Here is a 20403-nt window from a genome sequence, read left to right as displayed (position 1 = left end):
CTCTTCTCAGGAAGTATCAAGATCCTTGTATGCAGCAGAAGCAGGAACAAGCATCGGTTTGCTATAGAAGCTGTAGACTCTGTCCAGAGGAGTTGTTTCAGCAGAGAATGTGATACCATGAGCAGAATAAATGGGATTTGATTCTTTGGTGGCCACTAAAGTCATTGAAAATATACATTAGTTCTATTTATTTTGGGGCTGGTGTGTGGGGAGGTGGCTGAATGAGGCTGGAGGAAACCATTGGCCAAACTCTTGCAGAGACGGGAGTGAAAAGAGCCAATCATTGCTCTGTAAAGAATTAAAACCACCTCTGCAAATAGCCCCAATATTTGCCTAGTGCCTCAGAGTGGGAGTTTCACAGCGTCTGGGTTTCCAGTGCAAATAAACAGTGCAGAGGTCTACAAGGGTGGACTCGCCCCCCTTATCCCAGAGGTGAAGCCCAATCCTTTGTTGCTGCCTAATCTAGGCCACTCTCTATTGAGTGGGATAAAAAGTGGATCTATGTGTGAGTGTGTGTGTTTGTGTGTGTGACATATCCACGGTCCTCATAGTGTGAGATGAAGCTGTATGATAATGTCTGTTTGTGTGTGGTTCTTGAATCAGAGTCTCGGACCTGGGGAGACCGCTGTTGTGTTTGCCAGTTCCCAGATAACCCACATCCTTACACTGCAGCTACACATACCAATCCCAGGATCCTCAGCGCAGAGCACACTGACAAACATCAGCACGATTGACCAGCAACTCTGCATAAATCAACAGTACCGGCCTGCTTGAGATACAGTTTGATGAATAGAAGATGATGTAGATTTGATTACAGTTGATTTTGGACAGTGTAAAAAGAGCTGTAAGGCATACTTGACATACAACATACACTGCAAACTAGAGGTCATCACAGGTCATACCCACAGAGACCTGGCCCAGGACCTCAAAGTGGGAAGGGTCTAAATTATATTCAGTCTAATTGGGTCTGTTAGTATCCCATTGTATTGCCGTAGGTCTCGGGTTTGTGTGTCAATGTTTCAAATCCCAAGGGGGATCAGAGCAAACCATCAGATCATGTGTTCTGTCATAATCATCAATGGAGAAAAGATAGTTTTTTAATGCAATATGGAGAGTGTGAAGTGTGAAATCTAGAGGAAAATTACATGTATTGCTTCCATTTCGGCCCGCAGCTGCTCGTTAATTGGTGGCACATCATACTGCCTTTCTCGATTAAGGTCGTTTCGGGTCGTTCTGGTATCATTATCCCCAGATCTATTTGAAGTGGGTCTGACTGTCCTTGGGTGCCTTTCAAATCTGGGTGTTTTTTAAAAGTTATTTATGCGCACCAGGTCCAAAAATGTTGACCTGTTAAGACCTCGACTGCGAAGGCATTATGTGGACGAGCAGTGTGGCTCGTTTGACAGACTCATTATATACTTCTTTTTGTATTCCTTTATGTTAAAATAACAAAATAGACGTGTATGTTTTCAGTGTTTCTATGTAATAATAATAATAATAATAATAATAATAATAATAATAATAATAATATAATGTAATGTAATGTAATAATAATATGTAATAAATCATGTATAAAGTGAATAGCAGAAAAAGCTACTTAGAGAAGTACATAGTTTCTAAACTTCTCAAAAACCATCTCAATGTCATTTTCATGTATAGTAACGTGGAAATTAGTAGGTTGAAATAGTGCCTTGGTAAGTGACTTCCAAGTCATCATATAATACTTACTAGTCATTTTCTCCCTCATTAATCTTGGCAGCATCCCATATTTGAGGTGTTGGAAGAGATTTTTAGCATCTTTTTGGGAACTTCAGTCTGTCAAATTAACTGGTTTATTCTGTTTTTAACACCCTAAAACTTCATTACACATAAGTACACATAGACATTCAATAATTTCAAGGCTCGCAGTAATTTATACCAGAATAAAGTGTGTAGAGAGCAGGTCGCCATATTCTGATAGAGACAAATTAGCATTCATACCTTTTGGTAATTGAGTCTCTAATGAGTCACTTTTTTATACATCTGTCGCCTGAATAAAAATGCGATCGCCATTGACAGCAGCCTGAGTATTTACAAATGGCGGGTTTGTGCAGGATGTCCCTTGTTGTAATGATGATTCTCTCTGATCAATCAGTGGTCTGCAGTGTTTTAACGAGGATGGCGATGTTGCTCCGGGCCCTCTTAAATTTCTACGTACATTTCCCACGAAGCAAAACTTAATGGGCCAGTGTGTAGTATAGCCTCTCAGCGAGGTGAAGGTCCTGAAAGATACCACGGCGTTACCACAGTCTTTTGTACTTTTCGGCTTGTTTTGCTTTCTTGTAAAGGGAGGGGTGAGCGGACGGGTATTCATTCGCAACGCTAGATGCCGCCAAATCCTACATACTGTCTCTTTAACGGCGAGTGGACACACACGCTGTTAAAGGCTACTTAACGTTGGCTGTCTGTGGTGCTGAAGGTGATACTGAATACACTTTAATATAACTTTGCACATTTATCTGTCTGAAAATCATGTTATTTATTTCAAAAAAACATCTGTGTGGGTGTTAAAGACGGCACAAAGAAATGTATTTTACTTGGAATTGTTAAGAATAAATTAAAACAGTCTTCAGCTTTATGATTCATGGCAAGAGGGTAAACTTTGATTTAACTGCTGCTCGAGAAAGACGTTATGCTTCAACTTTTATTAAACCTAGAGTAAGACAGTGATGGTTCCACGTTTCACAAATAAGCAGGTCTATTGTGATTTGTGAATGTCATTCTGCTGTCATTTCCGCATTAGACTCACTGTGTGTGACAAACACACGCTTATATAAATAGAGAATATACCATCAGGAAAGTGACATTTCAGCCAGAATACATTAGTTGACAAGAAAGGGAGGAAGACAATGACGACATAAACTTGGCAGATCAATTGTGCAAAAGAATTGATGGTGTTCATGATAAAAATATGGACCTAAAATGAAAAACTTAAATAAAACATGTTGTTTTTGGTTTCTCCTGCAAGTCTAAGAGGTTCTTAAGACGCCTTTAGCCTCCTTCGAGTAAGCAGGAAGTACTCGTTAATCTGGGAACATTACTGAGAGCCTCCTCAGTTACTATGCTTTTTGGAACCACTTAGCCTGGAGATGCTTTTGGGCAACAAGTCCATGGTCTTTACAAAGGAGGCTACACTAAATTGCTCCTGGAGCCTGAATTTGTGTATCTGTTCTTGGTCTATTTCTCGTACATATGTAGCCAAGACTCTGCAAGTATGTGTGTTCAAGGTCAAAGGTCAAACAACGGAGAGGCAGACAGGAAATTATTTCAGTGGATATTTTTCTTTTACAGAAAGATGAGTTGATAGTCAAAACATTTTTCATAACTCAACAATGAACTTTTCATACTTTTTCATTAAATATATCAAACATATACATACATTGGAATATATCACCATATTATAGCTCGGATTACATAATGAACCTTTATGCAACCTTTCTTTTATAATTCCACTTTTTTTTGGCAAGGCTGTGTCACACTAAAGCCTAATTTGTAATAAGTCTGTATATCTATGCCATTCTGCACCTGCACTTTACCTGAGTTAGGTCCCAGCACAATTCAGGTGCATCACTGGCAAGGAAGGACAATTCTCTCAAAATGTCTATTTGTGTCACTTTACAAAGCTACTCATGCATTTTGCTATTTTACGTCAAGAAATTGTAAATTCTAAGTGACCTTTTCATATAATAATGATGGAGGGCCATTACATGTCTAACTAAATATATGTTTTAAGAAAAACAGAATCATCAACATGGTGCTGTTGGTCAGTGTAAATCAGTGTGTGTTATGAGCAGCTGGGAGAACTTGTCAAGTTCCCTCAGGAAGCTTTGATTTTGAGAAGTGCAGAAAGTTTGTTGCTCACACAGTTTACAGTTTGTTTCTACTCCAGCGACTCTGATTACAACCACGACTGTTAAGATAATTCATCATTAGGGAAGCTTTGTGTGAAAAACTCTTCTTTAAAGTCTCCCGGTGAGTGTGTAGCTTACTGACATGCCTTCAGTTTATGAGTTATTATCCCAACTCATGTCAGAGTATCTGCAGGAGGGATACATTTGTTGCTAAGCAACAGCTAAAGCTCGCAGCATGCTCGCTATAGTTGTGTGCAAAAATGTGGTATACTTCCTGGCTTTTGTACACTTTGCAAATTATATCAAATGTAATAACATTGAGTTTAGGTTTGAGTAGTTATATCTGCATTTTAGAAATGCTTTTCTAAAGTGTTAAAAACACAATTGAAAAAAAAAAAATTCAATCAAGGAACGGCCATAAAGTATTATTCACAAATAATTCACGTTTTCTAATCTGATTTAGTTGTTCTAGATTGTGTCACTGGCAAATATTTATTCATTTATGACATTTTGTATCATATTTTCCACACACTTCAGTTGAAGTTTCCTCTTATTTCCCTGTTGACATCTGTCAAATACATGCATATCAAAAGAGTTCACTTTTGATATAATCTTGAGGTAGTAATAATAACTTTATTTATATAACGCCTTTCAAAAACAAAGTTACAATGTGCTTTACAATAAAAACATGATTATAGTAGGGATAGGGATACATTTATTTTAAACTTAGAAAAAAGTATTATCTTAAGACAATCAAAATACTGACCCTAACATTTAACAAAATCTTAATAAACCCATAACATGATAAATGTCCTAGTGGTCTAGCCAAACACAATCTACTTGTTTCAGAAACCCCATTTCTAAATTTAAATATAAGTGTACTGAATGGACACCAAGATAAACAAATAATAAATAGAGTTTTCTAAGAAAAATGAGGGCAGAAACGGAGGAGTGAAACGAGCCCATGTTTGAGCGAGGTAAAAGCTTTGTTTTGCAGCAAATGTTTTCATGGTGGAGGGTATTGAAGAGGGGGGAGAATCAAACTGATATTTAGCCCCTACTGGCTTTTTTTTCCTCCTGCTTTTGTTTTATGCAAGGCTCTTTTTACCACATGGTAGTGACAGATTGTTTGAGCTGAAAGGAAAAGCCATTCGAAGCTAATTAAGCAGCCATTCCAGGCACTATTCGCAGGCAGGAGGGAGAGCAGCACAGGCATTTGTCAGCGCCGGACCCAACGTGGGTTTAATTGACAACCCGGGCTCCTGACTGACAGCTTCTCCATCCCTGAGCCAATCGTGAGCCGCGCAGGAAGACAGCTGCGACACCATTGGATAGAATGCAGTGTAGGGGGCGGGAGAGGACCCACGTGGGGGCCGGCACAGTGAGCAATTCTTGATAGGCTGATATCCTCACGCGCAGACGTGTTGTAGACTACCTAGTGCTGCTGATAGGGAAGCTTGTAGATGCTTGAGGTCTCGTTAGAAATAGGTCGATCAATTCAAGTCACTCAAAGGACACTCTGCTGTAGATTAAGCCGTATTCACATCTTCTACTGCACTACGGGTCTTGAATTAATTCTATGTGCTTTCTATTTTTCTTGGCATAGTTACATGACTTATTTCTCATTCTTTTGCTTCTGTACTTCTCCTTGAATTGAGAGCAGAAACTGTTCAACTATTGTTCAGGTTCAGACTTATAATTCTTCACATATTATAAGCACATACCACATTTACAGCCTAATACTTTTATTAAAATGAAAATTAGGTGGTAGGGTTATTATCTGGTTTACTTCAGCATACAGTGTTTGGAACGACATAGTTTTTAATGATAAAACTCGCAGGTGAATACGTATAATGTAAAATTCTGAAACACCGGTTGAAATGCACTGATATATAATAAATTATTGCCTTTTGTTTTGAACAAGTTGTTGAACGCACCGAATGTCACTTCAAATCCAAAATGGCGAACATGTGAGGTCACATACCGCAGCCCAATCAGATCGCAGGTGCACTGCACACCCCACGTGGGGGATACCGCGGTGTGATTGGTCACCATGGCTAAACTCCTTTCGGAGAACGCGATTGGTTAGAGCAGGGCCCTCTCTCGGCAGTCGGTTCCTCGTGTCAGTGCACAGTCTGTGTGTGGTACAGCGCGCGGCGGAGGAACTGGGTATACCCAACAGCAAGCTAGTGGTATATTTCACAACGGCCGACATTAGAAAAAAACCCGATTACTCGCCAAAAAAATAATCTTTGGACTTACTGGAAGACTCGTGTACTACTACTGGATCTAATATTCTTTGAAGTTGTATGCGGTCAACTACTCGTCCCGATCGAGGGGTATTTCAACGTCCGACCGGACGGAGAGACGCTCTCCGCCTCGGGATCACCGGGGTTTTAAAGGACTCTCAAGGGGCAAAGAAGAAGAAGTGTATGAAAAATAGAAACGGCTTCGGACATTTTCCGCCCTTATCACTCCGTGGTGACGGTTTCAAGTGAAGGATATTACGCTGTTCGTGTCTGGATACTATTATTGTTACCTGTGCAGCAGAGACAGGGGAGGAATCAGCCCAGACAAAGGTAAAAAGGGCGACATGAAGAGAACCGCTAACAAGACGGGTGTTGGTGTGGCTTTATGGCAGCCCACTTTGAAAGCAGCAGCTCCTTGTTTTCGGGGTTTTTTTTCCCCCGGACCACCTAAACAACCCCGTTGTGTGTGTTCTTGTTCCCTTTGTGGGAGACAACTCGTTAGATTTACGAGAATTACAAAGCCATCAGGTCGTTGAGGTTGTAATCAAAAGTATCAACTTTGGGATTTATTTGATACGATACAACACATTTTGCTGCCACTCTTTGTTTTTCCTCACTGCGTAATGCAAATCCAGGCGACAGATTTAGATTATTGACCAAAAATTGGAAATGAATGAAAAGATAAAAATGTTAATTACGATTTTAAAAAAAGCTTTTGATTCTCATTTTGTTATGGAGTAGATAATAAACCGGTTAAGTTCATAAAGCTTTATTTCCTGTCGATTTACAACCAAGGTGCTACAGTCGCTTGCTGCGAAAGTGATTCAGCTCCTCAGCTGTGCCTCGTTTTCTGTTTTGTATAGGTACAAAGGAGAGGCCGACGAGGTGATACATCCAGTGGTCGGGGTCTGAGTGTGCGCCTCGCAGCCGAGAACAGGGCTTTGTCCGCCGCCATCCTGCGTATACAGGGGAGGGGGTGGCGGTGATTTACCGCACCTTCACTGGGATTACGGAAAGAAAGAAAGAGAGCGAAAACGCACCGAATTCCCTCGTGCAAAGGACACGACATGTATCCACAAGGCCGGCATCCGGTAAGTAGCTTTCTTTGTCACTATTTGTAAATTGATGCAAATGCACCGCCCTTCAAAGTAGCCTAATTAAATCGTCAGACTGGAGCTGATCCACACCTTACTATTTATGGTCTGCTTAGGCGCTTCACTCTGGCAGGAGAGAAACTGGAAGATCGTGTTTATAGGCGATAAGATCAGAGCTTTTGGTTGAACTCAGGAAAGTAGATCATTGCCTCCTGCTGTAATACGACTACATTCCTCAATGCAGTATGTTGAACTCACATGTTGACACGGCTAAAAGGTGAATTGTGCTTTTTGTGAAGCAAACTGAAAAACCACAACTTTATGTATGTTTTTTAATCCCTCCCTCACCATCCTCTGCCTATAACGTAACATTACTTTGGGGATGAAGTGACTCTCCGTGCACATATTGTTATTCTGCCAGCCAGGGCTCAGGGGAAATGTGAGGACAAACCATCAAAAGAAAAAATAACTGTTTACCAAGAAAGAGAAGGGGGCGGCTAGGGAGAGATGGGACTATTATCTGGACTGTGGTTGCGTTATTTACACCTGTGGTATCTCCAATCTTGCATGTTTCAGGCACCTCACCAGCCAGGGCAGCCTGGCTTCAAGTTCACAGTAGCAGAGTCCTGCGACAGGATCAAAGACGAATTTCAGTTCCTGCAGGCCCAGTACCACAGGTAATGACCAGCCTACTGTAAACATCATTGGCTTCATGCAAAGAATAGGAAGAGGAAGCTGCGTCTGTCTTGTTCCATTTTTCTAGCTTCATACACTGTTCAGATTGTTTTACTTTGCTTAATATACCAAAATAAATGTATGTAACGCCTCATTTTATTTCTCTCTTCTCTTCCTAAAGTCTTAAAGTGGAGTACGATAAACTGGCCAATGAAAAGACAGAGATGCAGCGTCACTACGTCATGGTAAGGACTGTCATCGTAAAAATCTGTGAATCTGATTTAAAGCCGTATCCTCCCTTTAGCCTCAGGTGAACAGTCACAGGTGGTGCAGCCCTGGTGTTTAGCAAAGGCCATGTTAGCCTTTGTCCCTGCTTTGTATCGTTGACTCTCGCCAGTGTTTTCTGGTTTCATTGGATAAGAAGGTGCAGGGTGGGGGTGTTGGTTGTAACTCTAGCAGGGGTCAAATGTCCAACTATTGATTGTTGGGTGTGACGACCCCCTCTATGGCTCTGGGGTCCTCTTTATGACCCTCCACCACCCCTCCCTAACACACCCAACATGGCCCACGGGGGTTAATGACTGGTCTGCTGCTTTTGTGCATGAATCAGATGGTTTCCTGTATTTTTTAAAAACTTCTTAACCCACAGTGAACCATTGGGTCATTCAGACACTTTAGACACACCCAGGGGTTTCTCAGATATGGGGAGAACAACCATAAAGATAATAGACTACTTGTTGGTGCCAGGCGTTTTTTGAGAAATCACCATCACAATATAAATGAGAATATTTTTAGATTATTGATATCACAATATGGGAAATGAATGCAACATTTCACATAATATTATCAAAGTGATGTTCAGTGCCGTGAACTACACGCTTTCCACCGTTTTGTATTTTATCAGACAAAACTCTGCTTTCAATCGCTAATGTGGAGAACAGACTTGTGTAAGAGGATGATGTGATATCATATCATCTAGTTTAATCAGTTACTCAACCAAAAGGAAATTAATCAGCCACTGTTTTAAGAATTTTAAGTCTTCTTGGGTAATTTTTTTATCAGAAATGTCAAACATTAGCTAATTCCAGCATCTCAAATGTTGGAAATTGCTGCTTTTCTTAGTCTTTTTATAACGGTTAACAGAATATCTTTGGGTTTTGGACTGTTGGTCGGTTTGGGAAATTGTGATGGGCATATTTTCTCTATTGTGATCATATTATAGACCAAATGAGCAGTCGGTTATATGAGAAACGGGTCAACGGTTTAATCGGGGCTTAAAGTAAATAGTTAAAGCCCTAAATATTATTACAATACAATTCAATTAAAGTCATGTAACCAGTAATGTCAAACTGCTGTACAGCCCTACATTGCTTGTGTGTGTACTTTGTGTGACAGCACTTTTACCATTTTCTGAAAACCTTACTTGAGAGCTCGGATTCCTTGAATCCCTAAAAATAGGTGCTTAGTTTTTTATTATGGAGCTGTGAAGGAGTTAAATGTGAAACTGTTTCAATACTGCAATTAAAACATTTCACTCAGTTCAGAGCTGATCAAATATAGACACAACAAATACGTGTCTCTGCAAAGAAGACCCAACTCAAAGGTTATTTCTAATACAGTAACTTCTGCATTGTGTGCGTGGAAAAAAAACATCCTTTATCTGACGAGTGTTGAAACTTAGACCTCACTCTTAGTTTGTGTATGTGCGAGCTTATCTCGTTTGTACATGAAAGAAATGACTTAAACCAAACGCAGCAGTATGTTTGTTAAATATTATTTTCCCTGTGAGGAACCAGAAGGTGGTGGGAGTAGCTATAATAAATGGAAGCTGTTTGATAAACAAAACAGACAAACTACTCGGCTTTAGTTTGTATCTGTTGGTGGGCTCACAAGCTTTTGGTAATCATCAGTAGATAATGTTGTTTTCAATGATGGTAGTGCCGTTCGCGTGTGTTTTGAATTCACAGAGAGTGTGTTTAGCTCAAAGACTTGCAGTGCCCAGTAGAAGTAAATGAGAACGGTAGCCAATCGTCTGTCAGCTGTGGTTGCACGGAACACGAAGTTGTTAACGTCTTTGGTAAATGTCAGAGTGTTTTTAATAGCTCACCCCTTGTGCTGCAACAAGTATTCAACTCGTCTCTTTTATTGTTTGGGTGCTTTAGAGGACGGATAAAAATGTAATAACAATCAACCACCATTTTCTTCACAGCCAAACTCTCCGTTCCTCGGTAGATAAAAGTCACAAGTAACTTGAGGTTTCTATTTAGTTGACCGCAATCAAGAAATATAGATATCACAAAGGATACATATCTGGGATAATGCCTCTACTTACTTCATTGTACAAATGAAAATGCATATTTGAATAGTCTTTGAAACAAAGTTGTTGGGCGTGCTTTATTACGTATTAATGTTTTATCTTCTCTCCTGTATTTTACAGTACTACGAGATGTCCTATGGGCTCAACATTGAAATGCACAAACAGGTATGTAGCCATATCAGGGATGGTCTGTGTACAGCCAAAACACTGTTGTTTTCCCCCCTAGTGATCGAGGACCACACACACACACACACACACACCTGACCTTACTTTCTACCCACATCCTTAAATGGCTTTAGGAGGCATACACATACTGGCTTCCTGTAGTGAAAATGCTGACATACTAAACAACACGAAGGGCACGCTGCCTGATGGGGATGGTTTGATAAGATTAAAGTGAAGTATTTGGCAGACTGTCTGCGAGGATGTGTTTTTTGTGTGGTTTGTCCTTCTGATTGTGTGTGTGTGTGTGTGTGTGTGTGTGTGTGCGCGTGCGCGCACATATGCCTGCACTATTCTGTGTCTTCGTCCCCAGTGCCAGCCGGGCTAAAAGCTCATTAGTTCAGCTGCCACCCAGCACTGGGCATCATGCTGCAGTGGAAAGACTTCTACAGATGAATAGGGCAACAATATCTGCAGTTGTCTGGAGGCATGAAGAAAAAGGGGAGGGGGGGGGTCAGTTATGTTAAAATCATCTACGCCTTAGAAGCAGTGGTTACGTTTCACATCGGGCTTCTTTGTTGGTTTGGCCTGTCATGTCCAGAGTTTTTGAGGCATGTTGGTTTAGTGTTTGTAGAAACCATCCTTCAACCCAGATGGTTAGTGAGCTTAAAGCCCCTGCATCCTGCTGAAGTGTCCCCGAGCAAGACACAAACAGCTTAGTAGCTCCAGCAGTGCTTTTCTGTCAGCTGTGCTCTCATATTTCCTTGGGATCAAAATAAGTGTTTTCTTAAATTACTTTTTAAATGTAGTTTTTTTTGTCTGTCTTGGTGACATCTTGATGTCTCCTGACACTTTTGTTGGAAATATGTTTTCTCACTCAATGTGTTTTTGTAGGGCTGAAACCATTAAATTAACTTTTTAAAAGTCAAAGATTTGCTTCTTTTCTTTGTTTTTATATTATTCTAAATGGAATATCTCAGACTGTTGATTGGACAAAACAAGCTCTCTCTGTTTGTCATGTTGGACTATTCTTGTGACATTTTATGGATTAAAATGAATCTGATAATTAAAATAGTTGTTAGTTACAGTTTACAATTGGCATTAAATCATAAATATTCCTAAATGCTCAATCTGACTAAATGTCAGATTACACCTTTTTAAAAAACAATGCAAAATGTCGGTTTAGCTAAAGATCTGACCCGAGGCCTTTTAGTCAGCCGTGTAAAACCTACGCTTTCTTTTCTATTAACAGACATTAGCATAATGTTTTATTCAGCTCACTTTAAAAGAAGAAAAAAATATTACCGTGATCTCAAGATGCCCCTCTTTTATCTTTCTCCATTTCCATTTTCTCTCATTCTGTCTTGCCTTCTGTTTCCCTCGGTCACCTTTGCCTCCTCAATTCTCCTTTTCCACCTCCTCCTCGTGCCCTCATGTCTTTTCATTGCTTCACCCTCCTCTGTCTGCACCCCTACCCCAACGACGTGATGTGAACGATGGCCCTTGTGTCATTAGCTGTGTGATATGATGTATGAGAGTGGGAGTCTGTCAGAGGGGGAGATAGAGACTGAGAGAGGTGGGGTGGAGGCTTTATGACTCTCAGATCCAGAAGGTTAATGGCATCAGTGGGAGGGTAGCCCAGTTGGAACATCAGCACACGGCACAATTCATCAGGTGTAGACTGTGTGTGCTTGTGCGTTTGTGTGTGCTAACTAGCTGTTATAGCCCCCTCTGTTCTTGAGCGCTTTCTGTCAGGCACTTATCACCAACAAGAAGGTTGCAGGGTGGGGGTGGAGCTGGTTGTTGTGGGTGGATGCTAGTGCAGTGGACAAAACAAAGGGGGATGGAGACAGGAAAAGAGTGAGAGGCTTCAGGGTAAATGGGTTAATCGACTGGTCCTCTCCTGTGCATCCCCTTTGTTTATCAATAAGCCCGGTGGAGTCGGCGGAGCACTCTGAATAATGCATGATTCCTGCCACCTCCCTTATTCTCTCTCCCTTCTCCCCTCCCCAGTGAACGAGTGTTTGTGATGACATCAGCGAGAGGTAAACAGACAGCCCTTAGCTGTCCCTGTTATTGGTAGGTAGGGAGGGAGGGAGGCTGGATTATTGGATGCAGGCAGGCACATTACTTTGTGTTTGTGTTGGAAGATTTATTGCAGAGTGGAAAAAGACATGATAAACTCACTTTGTTGTTATCGCTACAAAGCTGGATTGAAAAGCAGGGGGATGTGCACAAACCACACATGCATATATAAATAAATACTCATATCCCTTACATGGTAGCAGAAGATGTGTCTTTGCACACAACCACTGTAATTGAAGTTCCGACAGACACGCAGCTTCCTCTACGCCGCTGCTGGGCTGAATGGTTACTAGCGAAGGGATCTGTGCGGTTGCCGGGGGGTAATTTGTTTTGACAGTGTCTCTTATGATGGCAAAGAGTGCAGGGTGGAGGTAATCACCCTCGCTTGCTGTCAATAAGTGATTTTAATTAGCGCAGCTCATTAGGCTGCCTCAGCAACATGCCCTGCTGACTTGGTGGTGGGGGTTGCTTTGTTTTTCACTACCTCTGTTCTCTGTTGTGGTCCATGTTTATCTTTTTGTACACTTGCCTACATTTTGATTTCAGTTCTCTCGTTTGGTAAATTGAAAGCACAAGGAACATAAATAGAAGACTTAACAATAACCGGATTCAATACCATGCTATTATATTTGGCTGCTTACTTTTGTTGCACCTTAGGTAGCCATTTTGTGCATCTGTTGTATGTATCCATTTCCTCACTTGTTGAGTGAATGAGGGAAACAAAGTGCTTCATGAAGGAGAGTCATGTCTGTTTCCTCGATGGAGGAAGAGGGTGAACGGAGGAGCAGAGGGAGGGAGAAAAAGAGCTTGTGCAAATGAATAATTTATACAGGATTCCTGGAATTGTTTGCCAAGGTGATGATGGCCGACCTGTCTCTAAGCCAAAACAAACTGACGACGAGAACTCACACGCTCTCTCAAGGGAGCTTGACGAGGTTATTGGAGGCTGTGAGACATGCTTTATTTTGATAGCCAGGCTAGAAGGGCTGGTAGAACAGTGTTACACAGTGTGCGTGTGTGTTTACATGTACGCAACCAGCTGAGGATAGTTTTGTGTGTTAGTATGGTTAAATGGAAGAAAATATATAGTGTGTGTCTTTACACGTAAACTGCATAATTCAAAATGAGATCTATTAAAAAATATTGTTCACGTGGCGATTTGAAATCAGATGGTGTGTGTGTGTGTGTGTGAGAAATAGAATGACATGCACATACAAAATATTCTTCATGCATTTGTAATGTAGAAGATACCTCTAAGTGCCTCTTTCTTACTCTGCTCTGGCTGAGAAGATAATTCCCAAACACCATCACCGTCATATGCCACTTGGTTTTCTTGCCAATTGAATCCTAGTCAGAGACTCTGTTCTCCACTTGGGGGCTAATGCCTGGAGCGACAAACAGCCAAATGGCTTTCAATGCACCATTGACAGAAGAATGCAATGGAGAGAGAGCCTCTCCAAGCTCTGGTGCTACTAGACAACCCTGAGTACCTGTAATTGTGGAGCTGCAGTGAAAAGCTTCTGCCGGCTCAAAGGCTTCTGTTTTTAGTGGCTTTAAGTGACAATAAACTCTTTCCAGTGCCTGTCTCTGTCACTAAAAGCACTGTGGAAAATAGTGCCTCCAAAGTAAAGAGGGAGTAATTTAAGAGTGCTGCGTGTCATTGGATGTGATGTGTTATGAGTTTTTTCTCTGCCAAATGGCTGTGAAAAAGTCGTGTAAATAAGCCATGTGCCCATTTGCCCTCCCGAACATGTGTGAACTCTGTCTGAACAGAGTGGGGAGACTCAATTTGAAAAAGAAAGGACAAGATGGGGCCGATTCAGATGGCGGATTTTACGGTTGATGCACGAGTTGTGCTTGCCCTCACATTCTCTGATATTGTAGCTGAGATGAGACGGGTTTAATGTACAGCATTAATAATTAGGCCACACAAAGGAAGTCTGTTCCTTTTTTTTTGTTTTATTTCCTGCATCCAAAATAATATTTTGACTGTGGGTAAATTTTAGAGGAAGCTAAGAGGTTCGGGAACATTTAACCTTAAAACACCGTTGACACAGCTCGACATGATCTCAGCGCTCAAAGCACCTGGTGCTCCAGCTCGCACTAACAACTCGACACAAAAGGCAGAGTGCACCTGAAATCCATGAATGTTTTTGGCTTCCATTGGAGTGGTGATTTGCTATGAACAAATGGATGCCTTTCTTGGTGAATCGGTTTGTGGTGAGGGTTTGTAATGTCGTTGCTCTAATAGCTGAGTGTATCAGCATACCGCTGTTTCCTACAAGCCCCAGGTTGCTCCCCTTGCAGCCATTTCCAGAGAAGTGGTGTGATACTGAAACACTCTAATCCTACTGTGTGTCATTGTATCCAGCCCCCGCTAATGATGATGGTTTATGAGTCTCCATAGAGCTCCCTCCCTCTCTTTCTCTTTCTCTTTCTCTATGTCAGCCCCTCTCCCCCAGTGCAACCCCCTCCCCACCTCCCCACTCCCAGTTATCCCTCATTAATTTCCCGTGCCGATCAGATCGACAGGCCGAAAATTCAATTTAATGACCTGCCTCTTTGCTGCGCCTAATATGATTTTACAGGCCGTTCTGGTCAGGGCCCCAGCACAATTTACATAACGATCAGCCGTGCCAGATAGCGTTGCCCCAGCAACAGAAGGGGAAGAGGAGAGAGAAAGAGGAGGAAGGAGGGAGGGCACAGAGGAGAGTACTGGAGATTAGCAGGGAGGGGTGTGTAGGAGTGTTTGGAGGAGGAGGGAGGGAGGCAGGCTGGATGGAGAGAGAAAGCAGTGAGTCTAAGGTCAGACAGGAGGTTGTGAGATAATTCCTGACAGGCCAGCAAAGGTCTGTGCCCCCCCTCCTCTTCGCTCCTTCTTTTCCCGTCTCCCCTCCTCCAAAATGAAAAGAGTGACACAGAGAGCTGTGCAAAAGGCCACCGGCACCTCCTGTCCCCCTTTTTCCACGTTTCTTCTCCTCCCTCCCCCTTTCACAGTCAAAGAAGGTTAAGGGAGAAAATGAGTGGAATGCAGCGGCATATAAAACGGCGGGAAGGACCTCTTCACCCCCACACACCTGCTGGGCCTCCACCCCTAATCTCTCAGAATCAATTAGTTCACCTCCCCCGGTTCAGTCAAACTACATTACCTTAGTGTCAAATCAGAGCGTTTCACTTCACCATTCATCACTACCCTCCCCCTCTCCTTTATTCTACTTTTGTGCTCCTCTCCTTTTTCCTCCTCTTCATCCTCTCACAGATTTTAGAAAAGGAAATGGGTTTGGGCAAAATGTCTTGGGACATTCAAGTGCGGTAGGCGGGCATATCCATTTGTCCAAATGCAGCGCTGTAAAGTGCTCTATGTTCGTCGATCCCCACAGTATCATCTTACTCTCCCTGCTAATATTCTGTGGTCGATACCAAAGATGCCTCTGATAGATGGGACCAGAGAGTTAACCTGTCTGCTTCAGCCTGCCCCACCCCCCTCTCTATGGGCCGTAATTATGAAGTATGGACCTCGTTATGGCCTCTCCAGCCAGATGGTATTAGCATATTTCAGCCTCCTAATGAAATAAGGCCTGAGTCTAATGGAGGCAGGAGAGAGGGCAAAGTAAATTTGTTCTAAGGCGGTCCCAATTTAGTTAAGAAATACAGGGTCTATCCAGATGGACGCTGCAAACGTGTGTGTGTGTGTGTGTGTGTGTGTGTGTGTGTGTGTGTGTGTGTGTGTGTGTGTGTGTGTGTGTGTGTGTGTGTGTGTGTGTGTGTGTGTGTGTGTGTGTGTGTGTACAGACGCACACCCTTTTGTTTTATAGGTAGTTTAAATGCTTGATTATAGTGTTGCCTGTAGTATGCAGTATACTGAAAGACTATCATTATAACATTTTCTCTCTCTTCTACAGACTGAGATTGCCAAACGTCTCAATGCAATTCTGGCTCAGATCATGCCGTTCTTGTCACAAGAGGTGAGTGTCACTCCAGCTCGCAGCATTTTAAGAGTGAGGATAATTTCATCCACCATGCACAGTAACTGGGAGGTTGGTGTTTGTGTCAAAAGGATGTACGGGAATGACGAGGCATATTATATAGTACAAGGGGAAAAAAAATAGGAATACAGATTTTAAGCAATTATGTTAACTATGAAAAGATAGACTGTTTTAGCAGCACAACACTACTGAATAATGCATTTCAATCATACATTTAATAAAAACAAGTTAATTACTTGAATTGCTTTTCCTCCCTAAAGAGTGCAGCTCTGCACTGTGAGACTAAACATGTAAGAAACTTTAAATCAAGCCTACAAATGCCTTTTTATTAAGTAGGAAACTACAGTTGGCTGTCCCCATCTCCTGGCACAGTTATTCTAACTGTCTCTCTCAGAAATTATTCCAGCTGGTAAAAGCACCCACATGGATGGAAGTTATGCCTCGGGGATACAATACTGTACGGAGTTTGTGCTTTGTTGGTTGTTATATTCTTGATTCAATTCTTAACTCTTGTTCTTATATATCGTGCTCTACCTACTATCAGTCTTTTTATGGGACTGTTGTGTCCTTGAATAGGATTAAATTACTTTAGTGCATTATGGAGCACATTTCCCCCCTCAGCTAAAGAGCCCATTGGTAGACTTGTTCAGTAAACCATCAGTACAGGCCTGGACGTGTGCCTTTTTCAGTCTTCTGTGAATTCTTCTCCATCAGGAATCTAATCTTTGTGTTTATGTGTCTTGCAGCATCAACAGCAGGTGGCTCAGGCTGTTGAACGGGCCAAGCAGGTGACGATGACTGAGCTGAATGCGATCATCGGGGTACGTGGACTTCCCAATCTGCCTCTGACTGTGTGTATACCCCCTTTTCTTACTTCATTTGACCTGAGGCCAGGGGCAACACTGCACTCATAGAAGAGGGCAGGCACTCCAGTAGAGACATATAGAATATTTAAACGTGTAACATTATGCTTACGGGTTTATTTCACCTTTTTATGCGCTTCAGTTAAAGTGTTTCATGTCAAGGATAAGGGAAAGGGTAATAGATTCAGGAGGGAAACAGGGGTGAAAAGGGAACAAGTGTAGCTTGGTGTATTTATATGCAACCATTTTCTTCCTCCTGTCTGTGGCATTTGAACATTCAGACTGAATACAAACCAGCAATACTATGTCCGCTTCACTTGTGCAGACTTGCCCCTGTCTTCATTGGTTTATGATGTTTTATATACGTATGCAATGTTTGCAATCGTGCAATATGGTCTTCACTGCTGTATTTCTGATTGTTGGTTAACCATGACCTGTCAGCACGCTTGGTGCGGTTCCTAACAGCAGCTGTGCTCTGATTTCCTCAGGCAGAGTCAAAGGACATCTGATATAGTAACAGAGTCCAGGCTGAGATCAGATCACCGTGTTTCTCAGGTTTCACTTTGGCTGCACTTTAATTTTTGATAAAAGGTTCCAGCCAACAGGCTTACCCTTACCTCTGACCCAGCAGCAGGAGGAATTAGAGTGGTCAGGGTGGGATAAGCATGGTGGTTGTAACAGAGATTTACAGCAGTGTGGACATAACCTGTACTGAGCACTTGTAAGGTGTAGAGGGTGAAAATGTAGCCAGCAGAATAAGAAGAATATGAAAAAATTCAGTTATTCTAACGAATGAGCGTTCACACACTGCTAGCCTTGTAGTCACACCATATAAGCAGCTTCTTTTGTTGTTGCGAGGGCAGCAACTAACATCATTGATTAATCTGCCAATTCAATTAATTGATGAATCATTTAAGACTATAAAATGTCAGAAAATAACCAAAAATGCCTATCACAGTTTCCTCAAACCCTGGGTGCCATCTTCAAATTGCTCATTTCGTCCAAACAATCAGTTCAGTTTTCTATCGCATAACAAAAATGTATTCTGCAAATCCTCACATCTGTGAAATGTGCCAAAACATTTTGCATTCAAACGCCTATCGATCGAGTCATTTTTGAACTAGTTTGTGGGTATTTGTACTTCTTTTGTTGACAACTGAAATGAGTAAAAAAAAAAAAAAATAGCATACAGCTCCTTTTTAATGCATTGTCTGTTAATATAAAATGTTAATATTGGATTTTATTTACCTCTAACTTCTAATGATGGTGGTTTTGCTACCATTTTATCACCCCTTTGTTGACATTGTGGGAAATATCATAGCTGTTGAAAACAGTTGGGATTGTAAATGTTTTTTTCCCACTTGGCTGCTTGTAATTACAGTCTCAACAATATGACGTGTACACAGCATTATGTCTGCTCCAGCACGACTTGATGATTTGGTCTTCCATCTGCTTTTATTGGAAACACTAACCGCCTAGCTGCCTTTTTTTAATAGCCAGCTTGGATGCAGATGGATAACTGACCCTTTTGATTAGCCCTCTGTAGTAAGAGGTTAGTCAGCGGTTAGCTAGTTCCACTGGTCGGGGGTCAAGTCTAATGAGGGGCAGATATCGAAATTCGATTAAGGTAAATGAGCCTGGAGCACAACCCCCAGTTTTCAAGGTAATTACTTCCTGTTTCCTTTTTTTTTTTTTCAACCCGCTCGGTGAAACAACGGGAGGGACCCTGCCTTCATTAATGGTGGGCAGGGTCACACAGAACACACGCACATACAGGAAAACAGACTTTAATTATAGGAGCGAAGACATGGCAGGTGATCAATCTCCATGTCCCCGCAGTGCGAGTGAGGCGGTGCTGCTGTGAGGTTCTTGTCATTAACGTCTCTGTGATATTCAGAGAGCACGAGACTCTGGCAGCTTCATACAGCAGCTAGATCAGACAATAGGTTAGAGTCCAGACACATTAACACACAATGTGATGCAATATATACTATATACTGCATCATATATACATCACTTGACGTATAAATATGGGATTTCTAAGACACAATATTAGAGGCTGAAATGATTAGTCGATCAACAGAAGATGAATCGCCTACTATTTGGATAATCAATATAGTCTTGTCAGTCGCTGCTTGAAGGGAAGAATTTGCTGCTTATCTTTTAGTTTTAGCTAACGGTTATATAAAGCAAGCAATATGAAGACGTCACCATGGACTGTGGGAAACTGAGATGGGCATTCTTTACATTATTTAAACGATTGATAATTATTATTATATTATGATCATTTGTCGCAGGCCTAATCCTCCTATTTTTATAATTTATATAAAAATTCATCTGGATTTCACCAAAGTGTCTGAAATCCTGTAAACTAGAAGTTAACATATTATGTGACGCTTTTTGTAACGCATTGTTTCCATCGTGCCAACTGGCTGCACCGTGTTAAGGAGACTGAAAAACTAAGGCAAAGATGTAAACTAGTCTTGTCCGTTCTACAATATTTTGCATAAGTTTGGCCCGAGGCGACACATGATTAAGTTTGATTTGTCAGAGGTGCTGTCTCATTTCCATGAGGGCAACAGGGTCAGTTACAGGTGGAGCGCTGCTTATCACCAACCCTTATTCTAATGAAAGCACACAATGTAAAGTTTTCCACTGCCTGGTTTTGTTTCTGCTAACTGTGAACTCTGTGATAAATGTGCATGTTTTATTTGCTTGTGCATATTTACTATATTACAAAAGATCTTATTTCCATCTGTTTTGAGTGTGTTAATGCTTTTTATATAAAGTAAGAGTCTCCACACATGGGACACATTGTTTGACTTATCAGCATCTGCACGTGTTAATGTCTGAGGTTTTGTCATGTTTTAGATGATGATAGTTGTCATTTTTAATCTTAGGTTGCTCACCTTAAAAATAAAAATATATATATATTATCCTGGAATCAAGCTAAGTGTTATTGTTGTTTTCAATGTCTGAACCATCCTGATTCCAGCCTCTTATATGTGAATATTTGGTATTAAACTAAATATTTTAAGGGTTTCTGACTGTTGATTGGACAAAACAAGCAATTTGAAGACTT

General features: G+C 41.4%; 1 protein-coding gene across 9 annotated transcripts in view; it reads left to right on the top strand.

Annotated features, from left to right (window-relative positions):
- The first annotated feature begins 5988 nt into the window (after positions 1 to 5988).
- tle3b (TLE family member 3, transcriptional corepressor b) overlaps positions 5989 to 20403 on the top strand; it is a 30155-nt gene continuing 15740 nt past the window's right edge. For 4 of the 9 annotated variants that reach the window (XM_029427459.1, XM_029427476.1, XM_029427444.1 and 1 more), the window contains exons 1-7: positions 5989 to 6469; positions 7003 to 7230; positions 7810 to 7910; positions 8090 to 8153; positions 10346 to 10390; positions 16375 to 16437; positions 17205 to 17309. In XM_029427459.1, coding sequence (XP_029283319.1) covers positions 7207 to 7230; positions 7810 to 7910; positions 8090 to 8153; positions 10346 to 10390; positions 16375 to 16437; positions 17205 to 17309 — 402 coding nt within the window. In that variant the 5' untranslated portion in view covers positions 5989 to 6469; positions 7003 to 7206. The remainder of the gene's footprint in view (positions 6470 to 7002; positions 7231 to 7809; positions 7911 to 8089; positions 8154 to 10345; positions 10391 to 16374; positions 16438 to 17204; positions 17310 to 20403) is intronic. The other 5 variants (XM_029427485.1, XM_029427451.1, XM_029427491.1 and 2 more) reach the window with 3 other exon arrangements.

Source organism: Cottoperca gobio, chromosome 3 (genome assembly GCF_900634415.1).
Source record: "Cottoperca gobio chromosome 3, fCotGob3.1, whole genome shotgun sequence".
Lineage (NCBI taxonomy): Eukaryota > Metazoa > Chordata > Actinopteri > Perciformes > Bovichtidae > Cottoperca > Cottoperca gobio.
Note: the sequence above shows the minus strand (reverse complement) of the source record. Positions and strands in the feature narration are given on the sequence as shown.